The following is a 22,389-nucleotide window of genomic DNA, read 5'->3' on the forward strand; positions in this document are numbered from 1 at the left end:
GATTGCATTCCTAATAAAAGAGGGAAATGTATCAAACTGGATTCGAAAATGATTATTAATAAGATTCATTCTGAAAGTGTGGGAGTATACATACACACAAGACAGGGGGAAAAAAATTTTGATTGATATATGGTCACCTACTTGAAATTCTGTTTCATATTGATCATCACCAAGTTTTTGTCGCTTTTCCAGATCTTCGACATGGTTCAGAAAGTTTTTTAGAATTGTTCTCAAAGGAACTTTCATGGTAGATGGGAAATATATGCAACTTAATTTTTTTTTTTAAATCACTGAAACGTTATGTGAGAGTGTAATCAAAAGAGAAAAGGTTTCAAGTTTCTAAATTGTTTAGTGATCATGATTTCCTTTCTTAGTAGCACATCGCTTAAAATGTGATGCTTTTGACAACTTGATACCACTCTGCTTACTCACACGCCCATTCATTCTGAATGAAAATCCGCTCTAACTTCGCCTCGTCCAAAAATTTACAAAACATAGTGGAAAAAAGTGATTGCCATACATCTTTTCATTACTTCACAGGAAGTAGTTTTTAAAAAGGCCTGTTTTAAATCTGTCTACAGAAAACATATAAATAAATTTCTATAAATAGTCTTTTAACATCGAAATATTTACTTTATTTAATGAAATTACTGCATTAATTCAAATTTAATTTTTTACATGTCAACTTCTCAACTCATCTCAACGTAGAAGTAAACAAGGCAAGGATGCGGAATTGCAATTGCACCAATGACCAATAGTTGCGAAGTAGATTGCTTGTAGAAGTGTCCTTGACGCGCTTATTTGCTTTTAATTCATTTTAAATTTTAGACTTTTATTGTAAAATTAAATTAATACAAGTGTCAACTGCCTTTCATATTAAAGAGCTCTTTCTGTTTGTGTACAAGGGTACCGTCAGTTTTTAAATTCAAATTGTCTTAAGCGAATTAAATTGTTCACTTTATACTTGAATCCTAAGATTATTTGTTGTTCAACAAATAATTTCTTCTTTTAATTAACAAATAACTATAATTCTTTGTTTCAGAGACTTTAACTTGAACTCAAGATGGGTAATAAATCATCTTTGATGCTTCAGACAGAGGAAATAGCAGAAATTCACCAGGAAACGGGATGTGAGTTTTAAAAAATCACTATTTAAATTTTAAAAACATTTTTGATATTCAAGTATTACTATTTGACTTAAAATTGCATGCAATCCAGAATTTCGTTTTTCATTCTATTAGTGTTCAAAGATTTAAACAATATTGAATTTTTGACTTTCACATGTCTTTTTTATATTATTGAACATAAACTTTAAGAAGTTTAAAAAAAATAAAAGCTTAGCAAACAGAAAAAGTTTACTTTGAAGTATAATTCTCATTTCACTTGTGTTTAAAATATGTATGCCACTATAAAATATGATAAATGATCCTTCTTTCAAGGTTTGTATGAAACATTTTATAAAGGCAAGGGTACTCATTTCCCTTCCCCCACTCTAGGGAGTCCCTCTAAGGCCTTTCATTTATTTATACAAAACTATTATTCATTCAGTGGCAACCGCTCTACTTTGCGATTGTCCTCAAATGATGTCTTACATTGAGGAGGGAGGAGGGGGGATTGCTCTCAGAAAATTATCAAAATTAGCGTACCAAAAATAGTTTTAGTAATCTTTGGTTGCAAGGAGAAAAGAGTCAGGTACATTCAAGGTGCATGGAGAAATTATCGAAATTGACGTCAAAAATCGCATTTTTAGGAACTTTTTCGAGACTTTAGGGGAAAGTAATGTTGGAGTTCTTTCCTAAAATTCTTTCAAAATTGAAATCAATTTACAGCTATTTTTGGTGAGCGTAGCTTAGGAAGAATTGGCACTCTTCCCGAAACTAAAGTTTTAAACACGCAATTTTAGGTTATCTTTGTTGACGTTATCAAAAGTTTTCAAAATTGAAGTTTATAACGTAAATTTAGGCTGTCTTTGCTTATGGCAGGAGATCTTTTGGCCTTCCTCTGGGAGTTTCTCGGCACTATTGTTTCAAAAACCCATTTTCGGCTGTATTTGAAAACGATAGGGGTAACGTGAATATGTTCTGAACCGAAATGTTTTCCGGAACTAAAATCCATTATAGGCTATTTTTGGGAAAGAAGGGTTTTGGGTCTCTCAAGCAGATATTTCTTAAGGCGCAATTTTTTCTATCTTTGGTGACGTTAATGAAACTGGGAAGCTTCGGCAGATCTTTCGGATATTTTTCAATATTAATATCTAAAAAATACAACTATTGACTTTTGTCCACCTTACCTCGACGATTGATGGGTATGCCCTGGCGCCGTGAAAAGTTACATAAGCCAGGCAGTTCTAATCCAGAATTTTTTAGAAATTGAAGTCCCGAAATTGTATTTTAGGCATTGTTTGGTAACGATGGAACTAAGAGCGGGCGGGGGTTCAGTGTGCACTTACGAACTGTTTTTTGAAAATGAAGTCAATTTCAGGATAGTTTAGGCAGGAAAGATTCTATGGCTCCACAGAACCATCTAAAATTGAAATTTTGAGGTATAGTGATTGCGTTGGATAAAAGGGGGATCAAGGGTCCTTCTACAAAAGTTCTTGAATCTGATGTTTGAAAAACGCAATTTTAGTTTGTTTTCCATACGGTAAGTGAGAGGGGGTGGGATTAGGGTCCTCTCTAAAGACGCTAATTGAGACTGTCTTTGGTAGTAATGTTTGGAAATGGATCTCGGGGCCTCCATCGCAAAAATTTCGAAAAAGAAGTCCGGAAAATGTCATTAAGCAATTTTTGATGACATTAGGAAAGACTGTCCTCTGAAAACACATTTTGGATTTTAGAGCCAACATTTTTAGGCTATGTTTGATTAAGTTAAGGTGGAAAGGGTGAATCAGAGACTCAATTGGGTCCTTAAGATTGGTGGTACAACCAGCAAAATATTCTGAAATTTAAGTCCTAGAAATGCAAATTTTAAACCTTCTTTAGTCTCGTCAAGGAGGTCATGGCATCCTTTTGAATCTTCGTTTTGGAGCCACATTTAAATTTGCTTCCGGTGCAAGAGCCCTGTCCTCTTACCTGATCTGAAACCTGGCAGTTCATTCCAGATTTTAAGTAGAAAAAATTGACGTAAAGGGGGAAAATTACAAAATTTTAGTTCGTCATTCAAATATGTTTGACTTTCAGGGAAGTTGCAATTTTACTTTCTCTCCACGCATCCACGATTGTTGAACGCAGAATTTGTTGTTTGAAATGCTTGCAAGAGTATCTAATTAGTACAGCTTTTTTTAATAAATAAAATATATCTTCAATGTTTAGGTCTATTAAAGTTTCGGGGGTAAACATTAGTGGCCCTCAGTGCTCCTTTTGGAAGGCACTCTTTCATACTTCAGTAGGGGGCCATTTCCTTCATTTCCCCTCCCATGCCTGATTGCCGGTTCTGTCACAAATTTTGCAACCAAATGAAGCATGTGTGTAAAGAGTAGATATTAATGGGCGATGAACCAACAAAATGTTCTTTAGCATTCTATTTTTCTTGAACTATATGCTATGCTATCGGGAAATCGACACTTACTTTAATAGTTGAACATTTAAAATTCAACATATTTATTCGACTTATTATAAGTTATCTTGTGAGAAATTCTTGGGGAATTTTGCTTGATTCTAAGAACTATATGATGCGCCCCGTGGTGCCCCTTGCTTTGGCCGCCTTTGTGCAGTGCACAGGCTGCACACCTGCTAGGATCGGCCCTGTTTTTGTAAGATAAAATTTCCAACACTTTTTGGTTTTTGATTTAAAAAAAAATAAGTTTTAATATTTATTAAAATTTTTAATGCAGTTTTGCTAAAAATTGATCATAGATTTCATAATTAAATACCTATTCCGAAATATTGATTCTAATCTATGGATAGGGGACTATTTCATTGAAAGTCGTAGGTGTATGAACACTTTTGGAAGCCACCGTATATCTTTGTATTTTGTGTGTTGACTAACAATTTATTGTTTTTCTACTTCAGTAGTATTCTGTGAGATTTTTTTTTCCGGCATAATTTTTAGAAGATATTTTTGTTTAGAAAATAGTTCTAAAATGAAACAATTGATTAAACTCATGTTTAATACTGATTTTCATCTGTTTCATTTATGCGTATATCTAATGTATTTTAATTTTGTTTTAGTTTCTCCAAGTCAAATTGAGCGATTGTACAGCAGATTTACAAGTTTAGATAAAACCGACAATGGAACTCTTAGGTATTTATTGTTTTAGCTTTATTTCATTGCTTAGTTTTTTCTTTTCCTTTATAATCGTACTAGCAAAAATACCCGGCGTTGCCTGGGTCAGTAATAATTGTGAGAAATAATCACTACTTTCATTCGTTTTCTGTTTTAACTGAAAGAACTCAAAACACCCTGCATTCATATGATTCACCCATAAAAGTAAAATAGCAATAAGCCTAGTGGCAGAAATGCCGCCATTAGAACCTCCTTCCACCTTCAACTCCTCAGAAATATGGATAGATCTTTTAAATTGTTTATCTCATTCCAGGGGTCTGTCCAGGATTTTTCACAGGGTCCGTTTTTTGTGAAAAATCAAATAATTTTGTGAAAAAAGAATTAATTTTGTAAAAAGTCAAAAAATTTTGCAAAAAAAAAAATTTTTTTGTAAAACGAAATTTTAGAATTTAGAGATGGCACAAACTGCATCAATTAAACTTAAAGTTAAGTGTTTTCCTCTTCTATAATGAGAAAATCATTCTGGATTTTTTTTCTGATATTTGGCGGGGGGGGGGGGGGGTGGCATCGCTCTTTCAAGTATCAATATTTATCTACCATTCTGCATTATGTGAAATTATACTAGATATATTTCTGTACAGTATTTAAAATAATTGTAACAAAAATATAAATAAATAAAACAAAATTCAGAATAGGGTTCAGCATTCAACTTTTTGACCCAAGACACTCTTAAAAAGCACAGAATTTCGTTTAAAACTTATAAATTCCGTGATTTTAACAAAAATAAAAAGATATTTCAATTGTTTACCTCTTAACAAAGCGTAATAATCATCAAAAATTCGAAAAATCGGATTCCCATAGCGGATGCAAAGAGATCGCAATTCTCAAAGTGAAGGCATCAAAAGTATAAAAACGGCTTGTAAAAGAAATATTTTTGATAAAATTATTTTAAAATTGCATTTTAGAGTCCTATGATAAACATATCATTAATATCTGTGGACACAGTTGACCCAAAAAATAAAATAAAATAAACCATCTATTCAGCATTTTAATTTTTGACTCATAACAAAAAATGGAATTTTGCTTTAAAAACTTGAAATGAGAGTTCTAACAGAAATAAAGACTTTTCATTTATTTGAATCCTAATAAAGCAAAGTTAGCTTGAAAAAAGAACAAAATATAATTCTCATATCGGATATTAAAAGATTGCATTTTTCAAAATGTAGACATCTAAAGAAAAAAAAAACCGGCAATTAAGAGAGTTTATTTAAAGTTAATCATCCTTGTTAGCATCGAAAAATCAAGACCCATATAATTTTCTCCCAAAATAATAATTAAACATCACACAGCACCATAAAAACGCAAATATTGACAAGCCCGCAAAATGATGAGAATATTTTCTAATCAAGTCATTATAAAGGTTGCCAGACCAGACGCTAAGCGCCAGACCAGATGCTAAGCGATCATATTTTTTCCTCACCCTTACTATCCCTTTGCAGTTCTAAGTTCATTTCGCAGATATATATTATTATTGTTTATTAAATCATGAGCGAGAAAAGTGCTTACCAATGCCTTTTCAGAAAAGTTTACAACAACACCGCTAATAATTAGCTGTGATAAAACAAGCAACCATTATATTTATTTGGCAGTAGCAATCATATATGACTTGCAGGAGCATCGCAAGAGTGCCCATTTTTTTCTTTTTTTCAAAATTAGCCGATTTTGTATAATCTGATCCCTCTAATTTGACTTAAAAAAAGGTTCCAAAAATTATTGGTTTATACACAGAAATATGCATTATTTTGCTTTCAGATTTGCTCTTTCAATAAACAATTTGTGACAGATCCGATCTTGTTTATCAGAATTTTGTGAAGGGTCCGTTTTGTTTGATCGGGATTTTGTGAAAGGTCCGTTTTGTTTGATCGAGATTTTGTGAAAGGTCCGTTTTGTTTGATCAGGATTTTGTGAAAGGTCCGTTTTGGTTGATCAGATTTTTGTGAAGGGTCCGATAACGGACCCAAATATCCTCTGGCCAGACCCCTGATACCTACAATGAAACTTCAGTAACTTGACATGGGGATAACTGGACTACCCCGGTAACACAATATTAATTTTTCTTATGGTTGGCTTAGTGCTAATTTCAATGGGCGAAAACCTCTATCTTGACATACATTTGCTGGAAACTCTGTAAGTCAATATCTAATTGCTATTCTAGTGCAATTTTTCTACCAACATTCTTTCATATTGACCTTTTCTCGGAATTTTACCATGCGGTTTCTTGGTCAGTCAATACTTTTCTGGAAAGCTCCTTTAGAGAATTCCATCTTTCGTCCAAGGAGTTGGCTGCCATACCCTATGCGATTAGTACAATTCTAAAAGACTAGGAAAGGTTGGAATAAATATATCCTGGGAGTGTCCTCTAGGGAAAAAAGGCACCGTGACATGTTTTTCAAACAAGTGTGAGCAGGACTTTTTATCTTTAACACACCTGACTGACAAAACTTTTATCTCTTTTCAAAAATTGGATGTATTCCTCATGAGGATTTCAAATAATATTAGTTGAAAAAGTTAATGTTGTCACATTCTGCTATAATTTTATATGGACTGACTGCAAAATAAAGACTAAAAAATTGCAGTAAAACACCTATGGAAAACGCCTGGAATTGCTATATTCAGAGGTGCCCAACTAGGGAGAGGAGGAGGGGACGTAGCCCAGACTGCGAAATTGACATTTTTAGGGAGTGGTTTTGATGGGTATTTATTATGTACTGTTTTCATGTTCCCTTGTGGTGTCGAGTCATCAAGGTTCCACTGTACATAACATATTTTGGTTTTCTCCTTTTAATCTGCATTGTTCACAAAATTTTGACTGTTAATTGTGCTAATTGGATTTACTTTTCAGTCGAGAGGATTTCTTGCGTATTCCTGAGTTGGCCATTAATCCACTTGGGGACAGAATTGTGCATGCCTTTTTTAATGAAGCATATGATGACAGAATCAACTTCCGCCAATTTATGAGAGTTCTCTCTCGTTTCCGTCCAGTGAAAAGAAACAAAGAGAATAAATTGAATAGCAGGGAGGAAAAGCTTCGTTGTAAGTTCAAATTATTTTACTTATGATTTTTGTATGATTAATTTTTTCACCTAATCTGTTAATTTAATTTTCAGTTGCATTCAAAATGTATGACCTTGATGATGATAACAAGATTTCTAGAGATGAGTTGTTAGCTGTTTTGCATATGATGGTTGGTGCAAATATCTCAGAAGAACAAGTGAGTTAATATTTCCAAGAATGTATCTTTTCTCCCATTATTTCCATCGAAAAGATTACTGTATACACCAGATAAGTCCAGTAATTTAGTACAAATAATGAGGTTACAAATTGACAGGCTAACTTTAACGCGAGGTAGAATTTCCAAAACTGTTCCCCTTACTACTTGGAAAAAACTCACAAACATGAACATTTTCCTGATTTTAGTCCAACCATTTTAACCCAGTGCTGAAGTAAATACTGTCATATTCTGCTACAACTTTACATGGGCTAAATTTAATTAATTTAAAACTGTTAAAATTAAAAATTAAATTATGAAAAAGTTGGAATTAAAACAAATTATACCATTAAGTTATAGTCTATGAATAATTTTTAAAAGCCAAATGTGACTGATGTTTCTGCGATAAAGGAAACAAGATTGTCTAGAAGATGAGCTCACACTTTGTGCATTAGGCTTGTAATGCTATTGTCATAACGTTGTTTTATTTCCTTTTATAAGCAAAGGGTTTGTAGTGCACAAGTTTTATTTACTTTGGGGACATTAAAATAGAGATTTATTCCATTGAAGATTTGACTTCTATAAATGATTGCAGAATATTATATATGCATGCACTTTTTTATAAATTTTAATATCTGTCTTGGACAATATTCAATTTTTTGCAACTACTCGGTATTGTATCCAAAAAGTACCGAGTACTCGGCAAATTGGCCGAGTTACCGAGTAGTTACCGAGTACTCGGTACGTCTCTAAAAAGATTACTGTATACACCAGATAAGTCCAGTAATTTAGTACAAATAATGAGGTTACAAATTGACAGGCTAACTTTAACGCGAGGTAGAATTTCCAAAACTGTTCCCCTTACTACTTGGAAAAAACTCACAAACATGAACATTTTCCTGATTTTAGTCCAACCATTTTAACCCAGTGCTGAAGTAAATACTGTCATATTCTGCTACAATTTTACATGGGCTAATTGCAAAGTAAGGGCTAAAAAATTATAATATTGCCATATTCCAGAATTTCTCAATAGTTGGTTGTGTGGAAATTAACACTTGCTTATAAAGAATACATGTAATATAGTTACAGCGCAAAATTTTATGGATATTAATTCAAAATAAAAGCAATACATAACTAAAATTGTAACTACAAAAATGGACCCTTAAAAATATCTGGATTGCTTAAATAAAACCTTTTTGTACTAAAGTATGAAAATTGCATCTTTTCAAGTAAGGGATTTACTTATACTTGGTTTTTCATTTTTTCCTTTGATTTTCGTCATTCAAAAGGGGTTCGATTTATTTGCGTGATCAACTTATATGCAAGAATATACGGTACACGATTCTTTTGAAATCAGGTTTTAAAAACAGGTGTAGATCTGGAGGAGAGGTCTCTTTAAGTTACTAAAGGTGTGCTTTGTGGATTTATATTGAAAAAAAATCACCCTAGAAACCATACTTTTGCCAAAAAATGCCCTTTATCAGAGGCGTAGCTAGACCCGACTTTAGGGGGGGGGGTCATATATATATATATATATAAGTGGATGTATGTTTGAGGGCATGTGTGTATGTTCCCTATACAAATCCACAGTTTTCGTTGGATTTCTTCCAAATTTGGCACAAAGGTAAATTGTTGCTCAGGAATTCATATAGGCGGGTTTTTGGAATTTTAAAAACACTCAAAGAGGTCTAATTTTATTTTTTGAGTCATAAAATTGCTCTTTTCTGCATGAACTAATTTTTGTATAGTTATGAATTTAGTCAAAAGCCCGTAAAAAACTGCCCTAGATGAAGTTTCTTCAAAGATTGTCTTTAATCATTAAATTTGTGAACCTTGGTTCAAAGCAAATGCAAACGGTTATTAACATATAACCATCAGGAGCAATTCTAATTGCAATCAACACAAAACGTATCCTAAACGATGGCCGTCAATGCCGTTTAGTGATGAGCGTAAAAGCATGTTTGGCGAGAAAGCCGTATATGCAGTGGTGCACACAGGAATTTCACAAGGGGTGGGTCCAAGGCCAAGAGCCTCATTCTCATATCATACCCCAATATGCCGTCAAACATATTGGCTTGATTTTATCGATTATCGGGAACGAAAAACAGTAAAAATAGATTATTGAAATTAAATTAGCATTTTTAAATGAAAATACTTAAATAAATAACCAGAGAGCAAACTAATGTATGCTTTTATTTTTCTCATATTTGAAAAATGGATTCAAGTTCATAGAATCTCTTTTTAATCTGTAATTACAAAACTGAAAACATGGTTATTTCAGTGTATTCATTTATAATCACCGTTCTGCTTCTTACAAGCAATTCGTTATAGGAAAAGTGCACAACATTAAAAAAAAAATTTTAACATGAGGATTTTATTTTTTCACATATTACAACTAAAAGTATTGTTACCTTTGAAATTATTCTATGTACAAAATAAATAGAATCATAATCAATCAGGGGAAAAAAGCAAGACATATGGGACCCCTCTCTTGTGTGTGCCACTGCGTATATGTAATAAATGATGCTGTGCATCGTTTCTTAAACGGCGACTTACGAAGCCCCAGGGGTCCATTGATGCTACTCATGGTGGTACTTAATTTGAATGCTACCGTTTGATTATAATTTTTAAATATTGTTTAATTATAAAATCCACAACAGTAAGGCTTCGTGTAATTTTTGATCAGTGTTTATCCCGTTAATAGCAGGAAAATACAAACATGAGTAAGGTAATAATATTGCATTCAATATTGACGTACAATCTTCAACTGTTTCAACATTAGACTACTTTTATTAAAACCACATCTATTTCATCCTTGCAACAGAAATTTTATTTAATGTTCTATGATCCTTATCAAACCAATTTGCAATTTGTAAATTTTCTTTATACTATTCTTTGATTTACGTCGAATCTTTAAGTAATAAGATTCAACTATATCGGTATTTGTGAACCTTGGTTCAAAGCAAATGAAAATGGTTAACAACATATAACCACCAGGAGATATTTTAAATGTAATCAACACAAAAAGTATGCTCAACAATGGCTGTTAATGTCGATCAGCGACAAGCGTATAGCATGTTTGGCAAGAAAGTCGAACGAAAAAGAAATGCTGTCTTTTAGTAGTTCTTAAATTGCACCCTGCAAAGACACATGGAAGCATTGAAATCACCATCGGTGGTTCTTCTTCAATTTGCTTGCGCATTTCGGTAATAAGTTTTCAATTAATAATACCGTAACAGTAAACGAAATTTTGATCACTATTTTCTATACATAAACATCACAGAAAATACCAAAATGAGATAGGTATTATCGAAGTACAACCTTCAACAGTTTTACAATTAGAGTACTAAATTTATATTAAAACGACATCATTGCATTGGATAAATATAATTTAGTATTGTATTATCCTTAAACAAATCAATATGTATATGTTATTTATACTATTCCATGATTTACCTAATTCAGTTCACCTTCAGTTTAACAGAAACCGCTCCAGGTTATCAGAGATCAGGGGTAAAAATACTAATATAGCTAATGAATTGTAAAATAATCATTTTTGTGCATAGTAGCGTAGATTGAATTTATCTTTCAAGGGGGGGGGGGGGTGATAGTCATGGGGTTCATTACATGTACATAAACTGGCATACTAGGATTGCTAATTTGTGGTAGAATAAAAGGCTGTGCACCTTAGACTCGAAACCACACAAAAATTTAATACGACAGAATTCATAGTTGTAGAAGGGTAAAAGTTTAAAGTTTGAAAAATGTAAAGAAATATTAATTTGAATTTAAACTTTTAAAATGCATAAAATGTCTCCATTTTTTACGTAAACAAATTTCTTAATCGTTTAAAATTTTATATTACTTTAACGCTCAAAGCAATAGTACACCTGAAGGAGCATCTTCGCTGACTAGCAATAATTTTAAACCAGTTAGCGGGTATGAAGCAACTTTTCACACGAAGAGATTGCTACTGAAATGGGCATGATGAAATATTACACTACATTATAAAGTTTTTTCGTTTTAGTCTTCATCGTGAAATTAGTTGAGCAAAGCTCCATTTCCAGTTACAAGACTCTCAGATCGATAACTTTTGTTGTAAACAATCGAAAAATATTACTCTTTGTAACTACCACTAAGTAATTCAACCGTCATTGAAAAAATGCTGTAAGATAAAAATGGATATGCATACGTGTTATAGAAGCAACTCTGTTCACAGTGGAGGGATAAAGTGAAACAATTTGTATCTCACGTATATCCGCTAATCGCAATACATCATTCTTTAAACTTCAAGAAATTAAAATCTCGAGTGAGACTTAAGTTCTGTATCATGATCAATAAGTCAGAAGGGCAGGCGATTAAGTACTTTAAATGCATGTGAAATTTACCTATTTCCCATATAGATAATTTTTATGTTGCATGCTTAAGGTTGGGTTCATTAAAATATGTATTTCATTTTGCTGCTGGAAGGGGGGCTAAGAATTGTATTTAGGAGCAAGATTTGAGTTAAATTTAGAAAATTTTGAATAATTTAACTTTTTAGTATTTGGATTATGTTTCTAAATGTGGAAATAACATTTCCTTCGTTTTGAAGCTGTGGATATGGGGAACAGAATGTGCAACAAGCTTTTGTAAAACATAAACAAAAGAATTGTCTATTATACAGTTGTAAGTAGAAACAAGACTTTTTTTCCTTTCTTTTAATTCATAGCCTGCAAATAATTTTAAAAAAATGACGTGGATAGTGACCAAAATGTGCATGTCTATTTCTTTTTCTACAAGGCAGTCTAATTGACGGGTTTTATAAAGTTCGTTCCATAATTTCGCGTCCATGTACTCCATTTTTAATGCTTTATGTATCCTTAAATAATAACTGTAACTGTTTCTATGGCAACTATTATTCTGTGGAACCCTAATGACGACTGTGCCTCTGCAAATTAAAATTTCGATTTTCTCAAAGGAATATTTCAGAGCAGCAAACTTGAATAAGTGCTCTTCCTACCTGCATCAGTTTGAGTTATCATGTACAACATTTACGGCAAGTGTGAGGTTTTAAAAATTTGAAATAAAATTTTAATCTAGACAAATTTTGAATTGTTGCAAGACACCAATATTAACATCTAACTGTCATTTTTACCTACGAAAATAGAAATTTGACATAAATATAGGAAAAAAAATGTAGTTGACGTACGTCTTTTTATGAAATTTACACTTATCTAATATTACTCCATGGAATGCTACTAAATCGTCACGGAAAGGGCAAACAGACCCATTTTGTGAAGTTATTTGTACTAAGTGAGCGTTTTCTACAGAATGTGCTTACATTCCTGAACTTTTACAAAAAAATTATAAAATGAGTCTACTTAACACGTGAAACTTTGAAAGTAAAAACACCGATAATTATCTGTAAAACGGAATGTTAACAGCTATTAATAACAATGACCGAATTCCTTATTTTCTGTACAGTGGACTATCTGTTTAGCTTTTGGGTCATTGAAGATGATTTTCATATCTGAAAATATTTTAAGGGTGGCATATTTTGCATATATTTGTAACTGATAACAGCCATTGAATTTATTAACGACTCTTTCCAGGAAAATGCTCCAAGATTTTTTTTTCCAGAATAAAATGTATGTGAAGAGTACTATAGCATGCTTTAATGTCTTGAGGTATACAAAACCGTCAAAGACAGCACAACGGTTTTTGTATTCAAAGTACCACGCAAAAGGTTATCCCAAGATATGCAAGACAATCATTTGTCTCTGCATTAAGACATTATATGTACCGCCCATCTGATTCAACTGCAGACAACGTCCCAGTGGACATGACAGAACCAAGGAATACCGTTGACAGAACCCCGATAACATGCCTCATGCTTTTTCGCTTTTACTTGATGCGATTTTTCCTGCAAATGCTCAACTTTCTGTGCTATTTACATTCTTTTGAAAATTTGAGCCTAGAATGGTGTGAATGCAGTTTTTTACTGTCATTTAGATAGAATTTATCCATTTAAATATTTAAATGATATGTTGCATTGAGAAGCACCCGGGCAACGCCGGGTAATAAGCTAGTATATATATATATATATATATATATATATATATATATATATATATATATATATATATATATATATATATATATATATATATATATATATATATATTATATATATATATATATATATATATATATATATATATATATATATATATATATATATATATATATATATATATATATATGTATATATATATATATATATATATATATGTGTGTGTGTAAATTTTTTTTATTAAAAAAAATAAGAGGGAGGTGAATCTTACATACTTTAGAATGGGGTGCCCCAATTCCGATACTTGTGTCAAACAAAACAAAAGCAAAGATTTTTTATTTTTTTAATGTTATGGAAAATTCAACTTTTTTTTCTTTTCCCTCCATTTAATTTAAAGTAAAATTTTCTAGCAACGTCTTGTCAAAACCAGTCTATCCAAATCAGGGGGAAATCAAACATCTGATGAGCGTGTTCCGTTCATTTCAGTGTGACTGCTTAATTTCGAGGCTAACACACATCTACAAAAGCTGGCATCCCTGAAAGCTAATAGATACTTCCATTTCCGCCTTTAAACTGGATGCTTGACTTTCAATCTCATCGGTGGTCAGACTATAAAGACTATTTTTACTAACTTGCTTTGTACTAAAAGTATGAAATAAGACTTCTTGAATTATAACCTGCAAAAAATGAAATTGCTTTTCATATCCTTATATTTATATGTTGCTTTTTATGTATTTACATTTATGCTAATTTTAAAGCAGTTAATAAAATTTGAATAAAAAAAAGTTAGGGAAGAAATATAGGCGGTAGAAAATTATTCGCTTAAATGCATACCATCTGTTCTCCTCTCAAGTCTTTATTTTTAATTTTATTAGCTGCTTTAGAATTTACATAAATATCTGTTTGAGAGAGCAACAGCAATTTTCGGGTATTATAAACAGAAGTCTTTTTTATTTTCTACTTTTTAATCCGAACCAAGCTAATAGAAATAATCTATGTAATTGCATTTCGTTTTTAACTAATTTTATTCATGTAATCGCAATGCAGTTTTGTCTTTTGAATTAAAATAAAATTATCCTTCTGGTTAGAAGGGTCCGATCGGTTATGATTCGAAGCCCAATGATCTTTGCTTTCAGAAACAGAGGAACTTGTAGGCTGCGTTCCACGAATAGGCTTTCTTAACCAAACGTAACTCGTTTCGCGCACTTTCTTGGAAGAAGAGTAAAGGGGTGAAATTCACAGGTTTGACATGCAAGATGAACATTTCAAGTTCATGGTTAAAGGTCATTCAAGTTAAAAGCCATTTCGCTCTGTTATCTGGATTAGTACTGTTCTTTGGTTGCTCTCTTTCTTAAAATTGTGATTCCTTAGAAAACCGAAATGATAAGAGTGAAAAAAAAGTATAAGTTTTTTTCAAGTGATGAAAAAAGGAAAATCGTAGAATACTGGCCAAGTTAGATTTGCAGCAATTGCTAACCTCAAAAAGATAAATAATGAATCCAAAAAAAAAAAAAAAAAATCAGAGACCAAAAAGCAATAAAAGACTTTTTCTTGAAAAAGATATGCTTAAAGTTTCTTTTACTGTCAAAATGATTCCTTAAACTCGCAATAAAGCACTCAATAATGTAATAATAGAATAAATACCTAACAAAACTAATAAAGAGGAATTTTAATCAAGAGCCCATATTGTCTTTAGTACCGATTTCAAGTTTTCACCATCATTTTTCATATTTCAAATTTCTATAAAAAGTTTCTTAAGCCCCCATATTTCAAAACTATCTCGATTTTTTTTTTCAATGTGAAATTCAAGATATAGATTCGACTGTATGCAATATTCCCACTGCATGGCTCATTCAATTAAATATATTTAACAATTTGCAGAATCAATGACAAAGAGAGGTTGCATATACGTGGATTTAACAAATCAATCTCATTTCTAAAGCGAAGTGTCAAATTTCACTCAATTATCAAAAAATTGTCGCAGCAGAGGGAGACTTCTTTATGCTTGAGGGTCACACATGGAGCAGATTTTCAATGGCATTGGGGGGGGGGGGGGGAGCGAAGTGAATTTTTGACCTTTGTTACTCAGAAAAAAGTAGTTTTGATTTTTTTTTCTTTTTCTTCCCTCTTCTTTTTCTCTCTCTTTTTTTTTTTGAGACTAACGTTTTGGGGGGGGGGTTGACTCTAAAAGACCCCCCTTAGCTACGCCCCTGTCCTTTATGACCTTCTCCTTTCCAAAATGACTACCTCCAAAATCAGAAGCTAGGTCCATCCTTGGCTAAAAAGTGCCTTAATTTTGGTTTTTGTTTTCTTAACTATCCCAGCAAAGCTACGGTGCTCACTACTCAGGGCATAAAACTAGTCAGTACAAGCATGGGCGGATTTAAGGGACTGGGCAGAGGGGGGCAATGCCCCCCAGTTTTGGGTGGACTTTATGTAATAACAACACATCTTCCAAAATATTAAAACAAAAAATCATAATTTTTCTTCCTGTTTTGATTAGTTCAGGAGAGAAGATGAAGAGAATAGTTGATGTCCTTTTCTTATGAGAGAAAAGAAACAAAAAAAAAAAAAAATACAAACATTAAATACAAATAGTAAAGCTGTCATTCGGGTGCTGAAAATGTGTCTAAATTGACTCTTTTGGACGGAAAACCATTCGGACAAGTAAATAAATGAAAATATAGGCTAAACGCAGGGTTGCCCACCTAGAGCGGGGGGGAGGGGTCGTCACAGACTGCGCCATTGGAATTTTTAGGGGGTTGTTTAGAGGGGCATTTTTTACTTGGGGGGGGGGTTCTTGATCTGAGGGGGATCTTTGCGATTTTTAGGGAGGATGCGTCTGTGCTCTTGGGGGGGGGGGCTGCTAAACGAGTTATGCATTCAGCGCAATGCTTAAAATAATCAACAATTATTTTAATAACTTAAAACCTAAAACAAAGGTAAGAAAAATCTCCCCTCCCCTCCACCCCCTCCTTTGTGTTTACAGAACGATCTACTTTCGCATCATGATTTGTTTCTTTCTGTTCAGAATGTTTATTTTCAATTTGCATGATTTCAAAAGCTAAATATTTATTTTGGGTTGTTATAGACGAAAGACTTTGAAGAGCCTTCTGGTTTCATATGTTCAAATGAAATTGGCTGATTTGAAGTGAATCAAGGGCACCTATATACAAAATTTTTAAGGGAGGAGGGGCTCAGATATTTTCCTCATGGTTTAGCAGGATATTTTCCCCATAGAAACCGGTTTCAGTACAGATTAGAGTTATTAAAATTTAACATTTTAATTAACTCATTTATTAATTGCTGGAGAAGAAATGTTTTTACATTTTTGCTACAAAAAAAGAACTAAAATCAAGAAAGTTCTCATTTTAAAGGGTGGGGGGGGACTTGAGTCCCCAATTGCCCCCCCCCCCAATATGGGCGCCTTTGAAGTGAATGCTATTGCAAAAGAAGTACAAAGCTAAAAGGTTTTCGCACAGCCAAATACTGTTAAATATAATAGTTAACACCATATTCAACGAAATTATATAACAATGAAACAAAAAACTGGAAAAATTGTCCATTCATTACACAAACGGAAAGTAAAAGCACTATAAACAATGCGTTGATTTTTTAAGGAAAAAAATAGGAATTTCAATCCCAGCAGTTTAAAACTAAATTTTAGATTTCCTGAATCATATACATTGTAGAGAAAACGTCTGAATAAAAGAAAAGGTGGGAGACGTATTTCCCGCACAAAAGTTTTGCCAATTCTTGTAAGATCACTTTATTATTAACTGATGAAATGTTTTTATAATTGTGTTTTCGTTATCTTTTAAATGAGAAAAATAAAAACGAAACTAATAGTTAGAGCTGTACTTCATGTGCTCAGAAAATTTTCGGGTTTTTCTTTCTTTCTTTCTTTCTTTCTCTCTTTTTTTTTTTTTTTTGAGAGAGAGAGAGAGAAAATAAATACTATATCACAAACTGGATAAATTTCAGTTAGCTGAGCGTTCTGATTAATTAAATTTTTTTATTTAGAGGGAAAGTACGATTTTAATTACTTTCTAAATACTGTTTAAAAAGTAAAGTAAATATAATCATCTAAGCTTAAATAAGCCAGCCATTATCATCATTGACATCTAAATAATTCAATCTTCAAAAGTTTTAGAAAAATTGCTGAAATTTGATAAAAATCAAATATAAAACCTAACCCAAATTGGTAGAGTCGTTAAAATCCTTTATAAAGCCGTAAAAGCTGACGAATTTTTGTAAAAATTACAAAATATCGAACAAAAATCTGCAGGTAAGAGCGAATTACAAGCAGGGCTGTATTTGCCTATAAGTTAAGCAAGCTATAGCTTAGGACCCCTGCTTTGAGGTGGGCCCCCAACTCCCGAAAAATTACAGGATTCGTTCCTAAAAAAATGGTAAGTGCTTGAAAAGACTAATATTATTTTCCAGTGCTTGAAATTTTGGAAAAGTGTGGCTAGAAACCTTTAATTTTAAAATTTCTAACAAATGAAAGGGGGTAGGTGGAGGAATGCCAAAATATGTCAAATTCAGCTCCTTGCTACATCCTGCATCAGAAATGTAAAAATCATGTTCTCATGTTTCTGTAACATATTACTTGAAATACATTTTTGGACTTGCATGTTTCATATCTTGCTATATATTTAATCTCGAATGCAGTATTTTGGAAATTCTTTTGTATTGCTTGCTTTTTATTTTACTTCTACTGCATATTTTTAATCTGTTTAGCCCGAGAAAAGAATGTTACACTGCCTCCATTGCTTTTTGAGTGTGCTTCAATTTCATTTCTTATCAGATGTATAAATTATCAATTGTTCAAATGGGAAATATGTTACTCTCTTGTTACCTATTTTCTAAATCTGTACACCATTTCTTTAAGGCATTAACTTACATTACAAAGCACATTTAAAGCATCAAACTTTTTTCTAATTTTATTTGCTTATTTTTTCCTATTTTATTAGGCTTCAAAATACAGAAATGTCGATCTTTTTTACAAAATTTTCCAGGGGAGAAACCTCTGGACCCCCTATAGTTAGAAATAGTCTTATATCCCACTTAAAAAGTAGCCCTTTTTCACTCCCTTGATACCAGAACGCCTCTTAAAGTCAATTCCAAAAGGACATCATACAGAAAACAACACAAAAAAAAAGTTAAAACATGGCCTTATGCATTACAGGAAAAAGACAAAACATAGGTGGGGGGGGGCATTTAAAAATGTTACTCAAAAAAGAAAAAGAACCCCGTTCTGGATCCGCCTCTGAGTACAAGTCAGTATTCTTTATCTTGATCAGTAATTGTCAGTTTTTTGAAAATTTAGGCAGTAAAGTTATCATTGTTATTACTTTTTTTTTTTTGCAAATTTGCCAAAGAATTCAATTTAAGAAAAATATTGACAGTTGTATTTCTCTTGTTTTCCCTTATAAACTTTTTAAATGCCAAAAAAAGTGAGAGATTGCCAATACTGCAACCTAATTTTGCCAACCTGGTAAAGTTTGTATTATTTCATAAGAATAATTTGCTGTTAGCTTCTTTTTAGTCTACTTTCCACAAATATTTTGAAGAAAGAACAAATACAGTAGAGTCTCGACTTACACGAGGGATGCGTTCGAAGGCCCCTCGCGTAAGTTGAAATTTCGCGTTGTGAAACAAGGTTATTTTAGGAATTTTTGAAAAGCATAGCCAATTGCTTCAGACATTTGTAAACACCCCTCAAATTGTTTCAAACCATTTTTAACTATATATTACAGTATCTTTTAAAAAGAACTGACTTTTTTCTGCATTTTAGAGGGGGGAAAAAACGTTATTGTTTAACATAAAATACTGTTGAGGAGCACAGAATCAATGATCAAATTGACCTATACCCTCATCGAGTTTCCAAAAATTGTTACCACAAATGAAGAGCATAAGTTGTAAATAAAACGCGAACGTAAGAATTTCTACCTCTTTCATGTGAATTAATCAGAGTTACCAGGGTTTGCAAGGTGACCAAAAATATAACATTTACCTTCATTGAGTTTCCAAAAATTGTTATCATAAATAAACAGTAAAAGTTGTAAACGAAACGCTTAAGTAAGGTTGCCTGCCTATTGCGTGTGAATTAATCAGGATTGCCAGGGGCTAAAAGGTGCACAAACAGGAGTAAGTTACCCTCATCGAGTTTCCAAAAATTGTTATCATAAATAAAGAGTAAAATCCATAAAGAAAACGTTAAAGTAAGGTTGCCTACCTTCTTCCGGTCCCTAATCAGGGTTGTCAGGGGTTAAAAGGGGCTCAAAAATTAATAATTTTCCTCATCGAGTTTCCACTCATAAAAAAATGTAGGCAAAACTATTACAAAGCTGATGGTATAGGGTTGTCCTAGCAAAAGTAGTCTAATCATAGGTTATCGCTATTCGGAGTTTCAATAAATGAAACTTTGCGCCCCGCGACTGTTTTCAAAAAACTTTCACTCTGCAGGTGAGGAGTTGGTGTTGGAATAAAGAAAAAAAAAATACTCAGGAAAAGCTTGCGTTATAGCCATTTCGCGTAAGTCGGATCGCGTTGTAGCGCAATCTGACTGATATGCTTTGTTGTAAAAAAAATTATGAAAAAGAAACAATTATCAAATAAGTTACTAAATTCATGAATGCTGTAAAATAAAAACTTTGAAAGTAAGGTATTGGGATGGGGAAATGTGCCTGTTGTTCTGTGTGATCACTTCCCTCGTAACCTCCCACCATTATTAAAAAAAAAAATCTTGTTCAAAAAACATTGGAGAAGGTGTACCATTCTCTTTTTTTTTCCCTCAATGGTTTAAAAATAAACTATAAGCACTTGTGCAAAAATTGAAAGAAAGAAATCTCAAACTAAAAGGGAGATTTGTTTTTGTTGGTCTGGTGTGATCACTTCCCCCACCCCCTCCCACTATTAAAAAAACATTTCTTGTTCAAAAACCATTGGAGATGGTGCATCATTCTCTTATTTCTCCCAATGGTTCAAAAATGAACCATAAGCACCTGTGCGAAAATTGGAAGAAAGATATAAATTTCAAACTAAATGGGGGATTGTTTTGAACAAACTTATTTAAAGAGAACATGGTGTAATTTGGCTATTTTAAGGGAATTTTTGAGAAATTAAAATGTTTTAACATTAATGCCGATTTAAATCCTTTACTAAAGAAATTAACTACGCAAAAAGTAATTTTTGTTGTAAATATTTACAGAGAGTAGGTGTATGTTTGAAGGGTTTTTTTTAAATTTAGTTTTATTTGTTTGTTATTATTATTATTTAAGTTTTGAGAAATAGACAGAAAGCTTTATATTCTTTAATTGAATTACTCTTTAAGTACGTAAAGGCAAGAGTAATTTTTGAAAATAGTAAAATAAATTGCTTGATGTACTTAAAAGTAAAACTCAAGTATCATAGAAAAATTACTGTATTTTTTATACTCAACATTACAATCCCATTGCTCACGCCCACAATATTTTAAAATGTATTGTGCGTATGATAAAGACACACAAAAACACATTATGTACTAACCTGTGTATATGAACTAGTATTTTCCAATTCATTTGCAGATTTACTAGACTACATATAATCTTGTTTCACTGCATAAAAGCATTTCCTTGATCTTTTATCTTAAAATTTATACAACCATTAATTATACTTTACATTGTTATAATACTCTGCATTTTAACATAATTGAAAAAATATCTTAGAAAATTTTCCTATTTTTGTCCGAAGCGTAAGGTAAGATAAAGAAAATATCAGAGCAATAAGGTATGCTTGACAATTACATTTGGTGCAAAATTTGAAGATGAGAAAAAATACGTTATGTTTAACTTGTCTTTATTTGCTGCCTTTAACTTTCATCATAAGTTCTTGCAGTATAAGTGAACTTAGTTTCTGTACATGCAAAATATTTGCTGATTAGTAAATAAAAGTCTTCTAAATGTTTTCTGGGCTTTACTAAAATATTTTCCAGCTTCAGATTTTACAAATTAAATTTTCTTTAAAATGGGCATGCTAAAAAATTTTCTGTCTTGCAAAAAAGTTAAAACTTAACCAAATCAAATTAAAAAGAGTATTTTTTACTTAATGTGATAAATTTAATTACTTTTTCATAAAATTTTTGACAAACTGTAAAATGCAGTTTGTTTCAAAATCACTAAGTGTATTCAATTCCATGATCATAATAGTGATCAATTCCATGAAAATTTAAGAATGAAATGAAACATCGGAACTAATAAGCAATATTAAAATTAAGTAATTTACATTAACTTTGTTTCTTACTATGCTAAAATGTTAAGAACTCAAAAAAATCAGGGAAATACTGGAAATGGAGACTTTAAGCTGTAAAAAATGTGTAGAAACCCTGAAAATACACTTGATTTCAAAGTGACACTGTTGTTTTATATAACATTGAAACAAAACATAGTTCTATTTGTTTAATATGCTTTTTAGTAATTTTTTGTTGCATTACAGCTGGCAAATATTGCTGACAGAACTATAGTTGAAGCTGATTCAGATGGAGACCATATGATTTCATTTGAGGAATTTTGTGCTTCACTAGAAAGAACTGATGTAGAAGAAAAGATGAGTATCAGATTTCTACACTAATGCGCTGAAGAGGAAATATCTGAATATTTTTGTAAATGTAAAAAATTTCACATGGTTAAAACTAGTATTTTTTATCAACATTCCAAACGTCTGTAGAAAAAGGGAGCCAGTAAATATTGTATTTTACCTGTACTAAGAGTGCATAACTTCTTCATACAATAGTGAGGGCTATGAATGTACTTCTTTTCGTAGCTTTTAGAAAGACATAATGATGAAATATGGCAATGTT

At 32.1% G+C, this 22,389-nt stretch overlaps 2 protein-coding genes across 2 annotated transcripts in view; one reads left to right on the forward strand and one right to left on the reverse strand.

The window, feature by feature from the left end:
• The window catches only part of LOC129235286 (uncharacterized), a 115,825-nt gene extending 115,371 nt beyond the window's left edge, over positions 1–454 (reverse strand). The window contains exon 1 of the mRNA XM_054869007.1: positions 142–454. Within this exon, the coding sequence (XP_054724982.1) occupies positions 142–246 (105 nt within the window). The 5' untranslated portion in view covers positions 247–454. The remainder of the gene's footprint in view (positions 1–141) is intronic.
• A 278-nt stretch (positions 455–732) lies between these two features.
• On the forward strand, positions 733–22,292 carry LOC129217173 (calcineurin B homologous protein 1-like). Its single transcript, XM_054851434.1, has 6 exons — positions 733–906; positions 1,043–1,130; positions 4,170–4,242; positions 7,127–7,317; positions 7,392–7,495; positions 22,026–22,292. The coding sequence occupies exons 2-6, from the start codon at positions 1,064–1,066 to the stop codon at positions 22,158–22,160; spliced, it is 570 nt and encodes a 189-aa protein (XP_054707409.1). The 5' UTR covers positions 733–906; positions 1,043–1,063; the 3' UTR covers positions 22,161–22,292.
• Positions 22,293–22,389: the final 97 nt, after the last annotated feature.

The sequence above is a fragment of the Uloborus diversus genome, chromosome 2 (genome assembly GCF_026930045.1).
Source record: "Uloborus diversus isolate 005 chromosome 2, Udiv.v.3.1, whole genome shotgun sequence".
Classification (NCBI taxonomy): Eukaryota; Metazoa; Arthropoda; class Arachnida; order Araneae; family Uloboridae; genus Uloborus; species Uloborus diversus.

What these genes read in the sequence shown, in the direction of transcription:
- LOC129217173 (XM_054851434.1), top strand. Translation starts at nt 1,064, where the DNA reads ATGGGTAATAAATCATCTTTGATGCTTCAGACAGAGGAAATAGCAGAA. An exon ending in ACCGACAATGGAACTCTTAG is followed by an intron (nt 4,243 to 7,126) that starts GTATTTATTGTT and finishes TTTACTTTTCAG; the next exon opens with TCGAGAGGATTTCTTGCGTA. An exon ending in CAGGGAGGAAAAGCTTCGTT is followed by an intron (nt 7,318 to 7,391) that starts GTAAGTTCAAAT and finishes TTTAATTTTCAG; the next exon opens with TTGCATTCAAAATGTATGAC.